The sequence below is a fragment of the Callionymus lyra genome, chromosome 1 (genome assembly GCF_982586985.1).
Source record: "Callionymus lyra chromosome 1, fCalLyr1.hap1.1, whole genome shotgun sequence".
Lineage (NCBI taxonomy): Eukaryota > Metazoa > Chordata > Actinopteri > Syngnathiformes > Callionymidae > Callionymus > Callionymus lyra.
Genome location: NC_141818.1, coordinates 45,763,470 through 45,776,573, shown reverse-complemented (window position 1 = coordinate 45,776,573; position 13,104 = coordinate 45,763,470). Strand labels below are relative to the sequence as shown.

The window sequence follows — 13,104 nt, the reverse complement described above, 5'->3', positions numbered from 1 at the left end:
CACAATTTTGTCCATTTGTTTTAAATCTCTCATTTGTTTTAGAGTTTGTTCATTTGTTTAAAAAAACTACACATGTTTCTTGGCTTTCAAAGGACATTTTCTTACTTTGTAAATGGTGTAACTCTCACTGAAAGAAGGACTAAAAATGCTTCTCGCACATCTGTTGACTTGGTTTCGTCGCTTCAAAGTCATGTTTAAATTGATCAAACTCTGGATCCTGTATCTGCCGAGAAGACCTGGTCTCGTCCACGGCACCAGCGGGAATTCATCGCCTCGTTGCCGAGCAGGTCTAGTCTCTCCACTTTGATCAAACATCCACGGTGATCCTTGTACTCGTCGGCGTATGCTCCCACCATATTCCCGCTTGTATCGCCCATGAATGTGTAAATGCACACAGCCGTGCATGAAGCCAAATGCTTCTCCGCCGACTGCCAAGTCTCTCAGGACCTGATTTTTTCTCATTGGACAGATGGCACCTGCTGGGATGCTGAGGCAACAGCCCTTGGGCCTTGCTTTCCCTTAAGTGCCTCTGGGTGTGCGGGGAGTCTGGAGTGATTGTTCTTCCGTGTGGCTAAGGGTTGCTTCGCTTCTGGCAATGAATTCAAGTCTCTGAGAAAACATTGCCAAAGAAACAAGTGAACACACCACCCTGGGCGCCGGATTAAATATTGCTGACTGTGGGAAAGAATATATTGAAGCCCACAAAAAAAAAGTGGTTCAATAAAACGGTCTGATCACAAATATGGATTTTTCCACATTTTTCCAACAAGATTTTTTTTCAAATGTGGGAAAATCAAGTGTAATTCCTCTCCTGCCGAGTATGAAAATGAAGTGAAAAGTGAGGAGCGAGTAACGCTTTCCCACTCACGGGAATCCATGTGACGGTGGGAAGACTTAAAAGGACCTAACATGGAACCTTGGGGTGTGCCACAGGCAATTCTAGTAGCTAGTTATCTATAGTGATTGAAAAAGATACGAATAAAACAACAGCAGCATCTCTCTGTTCGAATCCTCTTTTCTATATTGAATTTAAACAAAAATAATTGGGTTAACCTTGAAGACCCCTCACACCTTATTATTAACCCCCCCCCTTGCTTTTTATTTTCAAATGTGAAAATGTACAATCGAAACCATCTCTGAAGAAGTGAACGCTGACCCTCAGCCTTGAGCATTAATCGCTCATTTAATTCTGTGTTTGGTGGAGTAAGAGCGCCTTTTGAAAACTGCGACGAAAATATAATAGCGAACTCACAACTCTGTGCTTTATTTTCTTTCTCACTTGCAAGTAAAATGTGTGACTTTGAAAATAATGACACTGTTTCATGAAGCTTCATCAGACCATCAGTATCAGAGACCACTAGATGGCGGTCTCTGCACTATTTTCCAAATGAAACATGAGAACAGTTTTCAAACGGATGGCGCCACCTACTGACCTCTGAACACTATGACACTGTTTTATGAAGCTTCATCAGACCATCAGTATCAGAGTCCACTAGATGGCGGTCTCTGCACTATTTTCCTTAGTTTTGAACATGAAACATTAGAACAGTTTTCAACGGATGGCGCCACCTACTGACCTCTGAACACTATGACACTGTTTCATGAAGCTTCATCAGACCATCAGTATCAGAGTCCACTAGATGGCGGTCTCTGCACTATTTTCCTAATGAAACATTAGAACAGTTTTCAAATGGATGGCGCCACCTACTGACCTCTGGACACTATGACACTGTTTCATGAAGCTTCATCAGACCATCAGTATCAGAGTCCACTAGATGGCGGTCTCTGCACTATTTTCCTTAGTTTTGAACATGAAACATTAGAACAGTTTTCAACGGATGGCGCCACCTACTGACCTCTAAACAACATGACACTGTTTCATGAAGCTTCATCAGACCATCAGTATCAGAGTCCACTAGATGGCGGTCTTTGCACTATTTTCCTAATGAAACATTAGAACAGTTTTCAAACGGATGGCGCCACCTACTGACCTCTGAACACTATGACACTGTTTCATGAAGCTTCATCAGACCATCAGTATCAGAGTCCACTAGATGGCGGTCTCTGCACTATTTTCCTTAGTTTTGAACATGAAACATTAGAACAGTTTTCAACGGATGGCGCCACCTACTGACCTTTAAACAATATGACACTGTTTCATGAAGCTTCATCAGACCATCAGTATCAGAGTCCACTAAATGGCGGTCTCTGCACTATTTTCCTTAGTTTTGAACATGAAACATTAGAACAGTTTTCAACGGATGGCGCCACCTACTGACCTCTGGACACTATGACACTGTTTCATGAAGCTTCATCAGAACATCAGTATCAGAGTCCACTAGATGGCGGTCTTTGCACTATTTTCCTAATGAAACATTAGAACAGTTTTCAAACGGATGGCGCCACCTACTGACCTCTAAACAACATGACACTGTTTCATGAAGCTTCATCAGACCATCAGTATCAGAGTCCACTAGATGGCGGTCTCTGCACTATTTTCCTTAGTTTTGAACATGAAACATTAGAACAGTTTTCAAACGGATGGCGCCACCTACTGACCTCTGAACACTATGACACTGTTTCATGAAGCTTCATCAGACCATCAGTATCAGAGTCCACTAGATGGCGGTCTCTGCACTATTTTCCTTAGTTTTGAACATGAAACATTAGAACAGTTTTCAACGGATGGCGCCACCTACTGACCTCTAAACAACATGACACTGTTTCATGAAGCTTCATCAGACCATCAGTATCAGAGTCCACTAGATGGCGGTCTTTGCACTATTTTCCTAATGAAACATTAGAACAGTTTTCAAACGGATGGCGCCACCTACTGACCTCTGAACACTATGACACTGTTTCATGAAGCTTCATCAGACCATCAGTATCAGAGTCCACTAGATGGCGGTCTCTGCACTATTTTCCTTAGTTTTGAACATGAAACATTAGAGCAGTTTTCAACGGATGGCGCCACCTACTGACCTTTAAACAATATGACACTGTTTCATGAAGCTTCATCAGACCATCAGTATCAGAGTCCACTAAATGGCGGTCTCTGCACTATTTTCCTTAGTTTTGAACATGAAACATTAGAACAGTTTTCAACGGATGGCGCCACCTACTGACCTCTGGACACTATGACACTGTTTCATGAAGCTTCATCAGAACATCAGTATCAGAGTCCACTAGATGGCGGTCTTTGCACTATTTTCCTAATGAAACATTAGAACAGTTTTCAAACGGATGGCGCCACCTACTGACCTCTAAACAACATGACACTGTTTCATGAAGCTTCATCAGACCATCAGTATCAGAGTCCACTAGATGGCGGTCTCTGCACTATTTTCCTTAGTTTTGAACATGAAACATTAGAACAGTTTTCAAACGGATGGCGCCACCTACTGACCTCTGAACACTATGACACTGTTTCATGAAGCTTCATCAGACCATCAGTATCAGAGTCCACTAGATGGCGGTCTCTGCACTATTTTCCTAATGAAACATGAGAACAGTTTTCAACGGATGGCGCCACCTACTGACCTCTGAACACTATGACACTGTTTCATGAAGCTTCATCAGACCATCAGTATCAGAGTCCACTTGATTGGCGGTCTCTGCACTATTTTCCTTAGTTTTGAACATGAAACATTAGAACAGTTTTCAACGGATGGCGCCACCTACTGACCTCTAAACAACATGACACTGTTTCATGAAGCTTCATCAGACCATCAGTAGACTTTAAACCAGATCTGATTTCTATCCTTTGTTTAAGATAAACGCTTCACGTCTATTAAGACTGAACTTTTAATGAATGTTACTTTGGTTGATAATCATTTATATATAACTATAATAATTATATGTATTCATTAATTGACAAATGTATTTGATTTGTATTCATTTATTCATTTTTGTTCTCCCAGTGAGATGCGAAAGAGAATTTCGTAGCACAAACAATGTTGTTCTTCGACAGTAGAGAGATTATGTTCTCATTTGTTTTTGTTCTTTTTAATGTTCTTTCAAATCTTTATCTTCAACTCACCTGTTTTGAGGCGAGAACAGGTAGACGGACCACTCTTCTCTGGATTCGCACCAGTCTGGTTTGTACACCTCGAACATCTTCTGGACACGGAAGCAAATGCTCTGGATAACAAAAAAAAAAACAACAACTTGAAACAAACAATTGAATCAACTTTATTTAAACAAACCTGATCAACACTCACATAATCCATATCCTCGTCGTGATCCACTCTGTCCTTGCGAGCGTTGACTTCTGGGTAAACTTCTTTCATCAGGTGGATGCTCGGACCCGGTGCCTTGCCGTTGCAGTCTCGGTGGTCCACCCCGAAGCCGCTGCCGTTGACGGACCCGCCGTTGACGGACCCGCCGGCCACCGATCCGGCCCACCGCTCGGTGCCTTGGGCCGGTTGCGGGGGTCCGCCGGCCTGAAAGAGTTCCGGTAGGTCCAAGGAAAGAGCCCTGCGGTCCCTCCTGGCGCCGTACTGCCTGGAGAAGAAGCGAGCGGCCTGTGGCGGGTGATGCGGCGGTGGGGGAGGATGGTGGGGGTGAGGCGGGTGGGACAGGAGGGTCTCCTGCTCAGCGGTGTAGGTGCAGCCGTACGGGGACCCGGTGCTGTGCACCCGGAGGCTGCCTCCCACCAGGGGGGCCCCGCCGAAGCCGTAGCTCCTCCGGCCCAGGCTGTAGGAGCTGGACCTGGGATTTCCAAGTTGGATGGATTCAGTTGAGGTTTGACCCACGAGTGCTTATTGGGCGAGAAAACGTTTACCTGCGACTCCACAGGGACTGTGGGTGGAAGGGGCGCCCCCAGTTGTGATAGTTGGCAGTGCGGCAACGGCGCTAGAAAAAGACAACATTGATGAAGGTAGATCATTTAAAAAAAATAAATAAAAATGTTTTAATGCCAAACCATCTTCATGATCCTTATATTAAATGGTATAAGAAATATATACATCCAAATATTGAACATATAAAAATATAGATTTTCCATCCATCCATCCATCCATCCATCCATCCATCCATCCATCCATCCATCCATCCATCCATCCATCCATCCATCCATCCATCCATCCATCCATCCATCCATCCATCCATCCATCCATCCATCCATCCATCCATCCATCCATCCATCCATCCATCCATCCATCCATCCATCCATCCATCCATCCATCCATCCATCCATCCATCCATCCATCCATCCATCCATCCATCCATCCATCCATCCATCCATCCATCCATCCATCCATCCATCCATCCATCCATCCATCCATCCATCCATCCATCCATCCATCCATCCATCCATCCATCCATCCATCCACCATGATTTTGACTTTAAGGTTAAAATTCTCAGTTAAAATTTGCTTTAATCTCAGAATTTCCACTTTAAAGTCAGAATCAGTATCAGAAAAAGACAACATTGATGAAGGTAGATCATTTAAAAAAAAAATTGAAAAATGTTTTAATGCCAAACCATCTTCATGATCCTTATATTAAATGGTATAAGAAATATATACATCCAAATATTGAACATATAAAAATATTGATTTTATAACATTTTTATCAATATTTGAATGTATGTTTAATAATACAGAAAATAAATAATGCAAGTGTGTGGGAAAAATATCATGGATCTCACTTTAAATTTGTCTTATAAAGTCCCTTTAATCTCGCAATTTTGACTTCATCCCTTGTGTTATGTCTGGGTCAAGGTGACCCGGAAAACAAATGTGTTTGTAAGTAAGTAAGTAAGTAATTTTTATTTGTACAGCGCTTTTCTTATCTTAGAAATCTCTCTCGGAAATTTGAGTTCTCAGTTTCAAGTGAGAATTTTCCCCTTGATCAAAATTAAATGTATCCATTTAAAGTCCCTTTAATCTCAGAATTCTCATTTTAAAGATAAAATTATTAGTTTAAAATCCCTTTAATCTGGCATTTCTCCATCCATCCATCCATCCATCCATCCATCCATCCATCCATCCATCCATCCATCCATCCATCCATCCATCCATCCATCCATCCATCCATCCATCCATCCATCCATCCATCCATCCATCCATCCATCCATCCATCCATCCATCCATCCATCCATCCATCGCCCATCCATCTATAACTTCAAAAGATAAAGTTCTTAATTTAATTTTAAGATTTTGACTTTAAGGTTAAAATTCTCAGTTAAAATTTCCTTTAATCTCAGAATTTCCACTTTAAAGTCAGAATTCTTAGTTAAAACATACAAATGTATATAGATTTTTGTTTATATATGCCTGAATATTCAAAATGTGCTCTCACTCCACCAAACACAAACATGTTTTCAAAAGTTTAATCCGTATAAAGTTCCATCAAATTCTTTATTTGAAGGTCCATCAACTAAAACGAATCAGATCAAAACTCTAGTAAGTAAGTAAGTAAGTAAGTAATATTTATTTATATAGCGCTTTTTGAGACCAGGGTCACAAAGCACTTAAACAATCAAAACAATACTCAATAAAGTACATACTTTAAAGATCAAGAAGGATGTGACATCACAAACAAAATGGCGTCTTCAGATTAGACAAATAATTTCTGATAACATTTATCTTCCTTATTATCGTCGACGTAATCTGAGCTCTGTTGAATTCATTCATTTCTAAATTCATAAAACATCAATTCAGTGGAATAAATAAATGCATGTATATGTAACATCAAAAAGTGTGTATTTCAATCCATCTCTGATGAGATTAACTGGGTCTGCCTTTTGTCTCTGCTGCCACATTTTATCCCGACGACTCCGTCCTCACAGAGTCTCCTTCCTCTGAGCTTCACATAAACGCTGGTCCACGACTTCATTCGAACGGAAACAAATCATGCCTTTCAAAAAAAAAACTCCTTTAACATCATCTCGGTTTCACTTTGAGACCCGAACGCTCTCGACCGTTATTATCTCGCCACTGTTTTCGATCCTTACATCTCCCTGTCAATCGTTTTCCTGCCGTCTCTCGGCACCCATCAGTCAGTCAAGAAGGTTGATACAGCGGCCGTGAAACATTGACTAAAGTGTTGTTGCCTTAGAAACAACATTTGAAAATGATTGACTATCTGTGCTCCTGCGGAGTGTGTTATTTATAAAGCAGTGTTTTTCCTGGCGCTCAGTCGTCAGATACACATTTAAATAAGCATCTTTTTTTTGTGAATTTATTGTGAAGTTTCTATCATTTACACATGTTGCAAGCTTTGTGTTTCAGTCGATTTTCACGTAATTCTGACTATAGATTTATTGATAATTTGTGCCAAATAATGGCCAGCAAAAAAAAATAGTTTTATCTTGATCTTTAAAATATATACTTTATTGAATATTGTTTTGATTGTTTAAGCGCTTTGTGACCCTGGTCTGGAAAAGCGCTATATAAATAAAAATGACTTACTTACTTACTTACTTACTCAATGCTCGTTTATCGCTATATATTGTGACACATATAGAGATCATCCGAGAGTGGTGAGAAACTGAGATACGTTTGTATAAAGAGAAAACGTGAAGAACAATAAAAATAAATGCACTTTCTTCCCTTGTTGACTTGTTAAATGTCCTGTGCAGTGATGGTCTGATTCATGAAACAGTGTCATGTTGTTTAGAGGTCAGTAGGTGGCGCCATCAGTTTAAAAATGATCTTCCATTGGAATATAGTGGTTTAAAACAAAGAAAAGTAGCGCAGAGACCGCCATCTAGTGGACTCTGAAAATAATATTGATAGTGCAATAGAGTAAAGCAAAGTACCAGTGACAGGGAGCGTCTCTCCAGGCTACTCTTCCCCAAACTCATCATGCTGCTTTTCTGCGACTCCAAGGTGAGGCTGCGCTTGTCCGAAGAGTAGGAGGTCCGGGACCCGCAGATGCCCAGTTCTAGATGACCATTCGGGGTACCGATCCGGGGGTCTATTCGCATTGAGAGACAGATAAAGAGAACATAAATCCACAATTTCAGGGAATCATTTTGGACATAGCACATGAGAACATCGTACCATCCGGAGTAGGGGTGTTAGAAAATATCGATTTGTCAATATATAGCGATAATATGCTGTATATATATATATAAATATATATATTTATGGCTTTAATGAAACTTGCTTTACCTTCTATCGTCTGCTGTGAACTTGAAATCTAATTTCCCGAAGGAGATCTCGAGACAATAATAAATGTAATAATAATAATAAAGTTAATCACATCTAATCCAATTTGGTTTGACAAAAATCATAATTTACGTGTTACCATCGTTGTTTTAGGGTTAGGTATGTGTGTGGTGTGTTTACAATAAAATAATTTGATTTTTAAATGTACAATTAACATGATAATATTCACACTGTGTACATTTTTGGGTTGCGATTAAACTTCCGGCCTCTAGATGGCAGCAGTGTTTCGGTTCTCCGCAGCTAGAGCAACACTGAAATCACGCGAGATCCCGGGGTGAACTGAGGATGAGAGGATACAGTCTTTTAAAGCTGATGTTTGGACAGAAGTCAGGCGGTCTGTAAATTCCACAATACCAGGGTCAAATACTCGGACAATACTACAAATATTTTCTTATTTTTAGTATAGCATGATATCGCAATTTATCTTATCGTTATTCAAATTTTGCCGATACACACCCCTAATCTCAAGCACCTTCTAACGGTTCAAGATTCAAATTGACGAACATATTTTTTAATACTTGTCACGTGTGTTCAAAACTGAATGATGGTGTAGCTTTAAGAAGCAGTGTCCTTTTTCCGGAATGAACTACTTCTCAATCATTTTTTGAACCTTCAGCGCCAATTACTAAGGTCTGAAAAATAGGAAACGTTTTGTGAAGCCTGTCACTAATGTGACTTGGTTATGGTAGCATTTGTTGACGCCCCACCATTAAATGTTTATTGTTCCGATGAAGCCAACTCGAAAAAAAAAGGTCCTGATATTACTTTTTGTGCTGTAGCTGAATTGATCGCTTACAGGAAAATAGAGGCCTAAAAAAAAAAATCCACTGCCGAGGTCTTGCTTGCAGATGCTTGTATCACACACATGGCAGGAAAACACACTGCAGGCTAACAATATGATCACGCCAGTGACCGCTTTTGTTCAAGATTAACTTACTTTCTTAAAGTTTCCATAATCGTTGACTTTAAGCATGATGTTCATCCACTGTTGCTATTATTATTCACCCCTCGTAGACCTCCCTGCGAGGGGAATTTGTTTTGGAATAGAGTTCTGGGATTGATTTTAGCTCCTGCAGGCTGGTGTGATGCATAAAGAATGAGCCGTTCACAATATTTCTAATTTAAGGGTGAAAATCAGCATTTCTTCCTTTAACATCGTAGCTAAAACGAAACAATCTTTTTTTTTTTTTGTGAATAAAATGCAGGAAAGTTCAAACTAGTCATCTACAGTCCAACATCATGATCTACAACAAGTTTTTCTTATGATCCGAGTCTTGTGAATTTAAGTTACACAAAACAAACTTATTACAAATTCTTCTTGAATAATATATATATTTTTTCAAACAGCCTCTTGTGTGATTGAGGTGGAATAAGGTTGCGGGAAATGCGATACTCATATTAGCATATCTTTCAATGATTTGGTTACGGTTGGTTTGACTCAATAAAGGTACATTTCTTAAGCTTTATTTTCCCTCAAAACCATAAATATAGAGCTCACATAAATCAATTTTCGTTTATTTTGTTGAAAAATAGGAAGTAATCAGTGAGACAAATTCTGGATAATATTGAAACTTCAGTATATGAATGAATTCTCTGAAATAAACATCATATATGAATTGATTTACTTAATCTCTGAGTCTTGGCTTATACTTTTGCTGACACTGCAGGGAAATCTTGATTCCTCGGGTCTCTGCAGTCGCTCTTTAAATCCTCTCTCAGCTCACATGCTTGCTCTGCTGTGGAAGGTTGGACCAAATTCATTGTGTTCTCACTGAACGCTCATTTACATTTTGTGTCTGAAGCTAAGGCTTTGGAAACAGGGAAGCAAATTTCAGTATTTCCCAATGAGTTTTTTTTTTTTAAAAACATTGCTTAAATGATGGCCAAAAACACTTTAAGCATGATTGTAGGATTTTCCACGAAAAAAAAAGAAATGTCAGGAGTAATTCCAGTGACATGTAAAGGAAATGCTGAAAAAGGGAGATATTTGATTCATACTTCCGTCACTCTCTGTGTTGGTTAGCTTTGCCTCACTACTTTGATTGTGTATGTTTTGTGAGCCAGTTCTGTTACATAAAGATTGAAATATATCTTGGACATTTTAACTGATATAGTGTGTTTTAAAGCCAAAATCAGTTAGTGTATTAACTAGTTATAAATGTGGTCCAGTCAATACTAGCTCAGTTATCCAGGTCATTAAGTGTGGCTGGTATTTTAGAAATAAAGAGAAACTAATATGAAAACCCAACTGTCCTGACTCACTTTTGAATATTTTGAATCTTCCTCTCCAAGATGCAGTAAGTTCATCATCATGACCATGCTTTCAACTTATTACTTTATAAAGTTGCTCTGGAATCTGGCCGAACAAGAGGTTACGAGAGCGGAGTCCATTATGACATAATAATGGCTTCACTCCTCCTCCATTCAGCTGTAATCATGCCAGCTTTGTTTATACAACGAGTCCCTTGGAGATGGAGACTTCCCGAGTTGATGTTGCGCGGTGACAAGCCTTAAAAGAGTGGGCGTGGTTATGTCAAAGAAGATTTCAACTCCAGAATAACAAAGGGTTTTTCTGTGGGCGGGGCTTAAGCACATTTTCTACTGTAAATATTTTAATAAAAACTGTTAAATCAACACATAAATTGCCCCTGAATGTCTGTGTATATTAAAATAACCCTTTTCCTGTTGTAAGGGATATTTTTATAGCCATTTACCATATATAGGGTTGCTTTAACAACTCCTTTACTTCTTCTCTTCTCTTGGAATAGTGTACTTTAAAAAAAAAAGTACTTCTATTGTCTTTTTAAAATTAATATTAGCATCAGTTTGGTTATTAGCATTTGTTACTTGAATTACTGCGAATCTTCCCGTCATTTCTCCGAGTGAAAACCTATTCTTAGACTTAAGAAATAAAACAATGTCCTGCTGGTAAATGCCCTCGGTGACTGCTCGTCGCTCTCACCCGACAGCTTTATGGAGTCGTGTTTCTCACTCTCATCGAAGTTGGAGGACGACTGATCCTCATCAGTATACGAACGGTTGGCGTCCCCCTGTGAAAGAAAGGATAAGAATATGAACGTGTGGACTCAACAGAAGGTAACATTACATGAATGTATTGCTTAGTTGTATTTGTTTAATCTATATGATGAAGCTTCATGAAACAGTGTCATTGTTTTTTAGAGTCCACTAGATGCACTATTTTCCTTTGTTTAGAATAAAGTGAACAACTGTTCTAATGAAACATCATTTTTAAACTGATGGCGCCACCTACTGACCTATGAACAACATGACTGTTTCATGAAGCTTCATCAGCCCGTCACTAGTTTTTGGACCTAAAGTGAGTCTCACTGCCGCTTTGTGCTATTCCAGCTAAACAGGGCAAGAGTCACGGGACACCCTGGAAAAGCTGCCCTGTCTTTGAGACTCCTAACCACACCTGTGGACAATTTTAAGGTTGCTGATCGTATTAAACTGGAAAGAAAATACAATTTTTAAAAAGTTATTTGCTGGTTTCTGGATTTGAAGCGGGGACCTCATCTTGCACCAAACATTAGCAAATTAAGTTCTATACAAAAAAACATTTTTGACATTTTGTGTAAAGATGAAACGCGTCCCTCTCCGATCAATTCCTCTTGGGATTCCTTCATTTCCTCTCCCTCGCTTCGTAAAGACGATGTCAGGCTGTCAGGTTCACCTGAAGGTGTCGACGGTTTTCCTGCTGCTCGTCGCTAGAAATGAGACTTGTGAACACCATCGTCACAGCAGACTCAGTTTTCTGTCAACGTCTCCAGGTTAAGGAATTTGAATCATCTTTAACTTATTTTTATCTTCCTCTATCAGGGTTGTGCTGGTCTGGAGGCTATCCCAGCTGGTTAGGGCGTCGGACAGGGGACACCCTGGACAGGTGCCCAGTCTATCGCAGGGTACACAATGAGGCATTCTCAAAAATCAATGGGACCGAAACATCTCCAACAGATGCTTCTTTCGTTTCGCCGCAGTCATTAAAAAACAAATTAAAATGCTCACATCAATTTGAGCCGTAATGAAGAGTTATACAATTTCAGGCTGTGAGTTCAAACTGCTGCTCTGTTGGCTGATTAAGAGCAACAGGTTCTAATCTTCTTAGCAATTATCAGGCAACGGCAGATTATATTTTATGTTCCATTTTCCAAATTATTCAGTGCTGGAAAAAAAAAAAAAATGTTCCTTTCATAAATTAATAATTCACAACATCAGGACCAATCACCACAATATAGAGAAAAAAGCTTTTGCAATCGCTGCCGCTACTGTCTACGCCGGTCCTTCAAAAGTCCTCTCGAACCGATCTCTTCAACATCCTCTACACCAATCATTTTCAAACCCTCTCCCTTTCCTTCTCCTTTCTACTTCTCCGGGTAGATCTTCTTCTTGTTTTTGTGATCATGTAAAGCATTCTTTGTGTAGCATGAAAAGCGCCGTAGAAACAGATGTTTTACTATTATTGTTATTGTTATTGTTATGTTTCCGTCATGGCCGTGAAGGTTCTCATTCATCCAGCTCATGGTTATCCAAGTGGTTCAGAGGCGAGTCAACTGGACTGTGTGGATTTCAAGGACAACGTTGGACTTCTCATCCGAGAAGTTTACTCAGTTCCAAATGAGCTGGGGTTAGGAGCCGTTGAATATTCTGTTAGGGGCAGGAAAAGAGAACAATAGAGAGGATTTGGAATCACTGTATCAGCTTTGTTGTCCTCAAAAGAGTGTCCTGTGGCCTTGTGTTGAGCTATATACGCTTGGGAATCAGTCATTTCGTTTCCCCGATGTACAGATCCGGGCATTACTCGCTGAACTGGACAGTGTACACCACATTGCTCTGGGTGTTGAGCCCTTAGGATGGACCGACTTCTGTCTTATGTGCTCGGTCTCAAATCAAAGCTCAGTTCTCTAAG

General features: G+C 40.0%; 1 protein-coding gene across 1 annotated transcript in view; it reads right to left on the bottom strand.

Moving 5' to 3' along the window:
• cacna1ib (calcium voltage-gated channel subunit alpha1 Ib) overlaps positions 1 to 13,104 on the bottom strand; it is a 190,888-nt gene that overhangs the window by 48,023 nt on the left and 129,761 nt on the right. The window contains exons 15-19 of the mRNA XM_087810032.1: positions 11,140 to 11,227; positions 7,766 to 7,923; positions 4,784 to 4,854; positions 4,221 to 4,710; positions 4,040 to 4,140 (exon numbers count right to left, since the gene is read on the bottom strand). Coding sequence (XP_087666158.1) covers positions 4,040 to 4,140; positions 4,221 to 4,710; positions 4,784 to 4,854; positions 7,766 to 7,923; positions 11,140 to 11,227 — 908 coding nt within the window. The remainder of the gene's footprint in view (positions 1 to 4,039; positions 4,141 to 4,220; positions 4,711 to 4,783; positions 4,855 to 7,765; positions 7,924 to 11,139; positions 11,228 to 13,104) is intronic.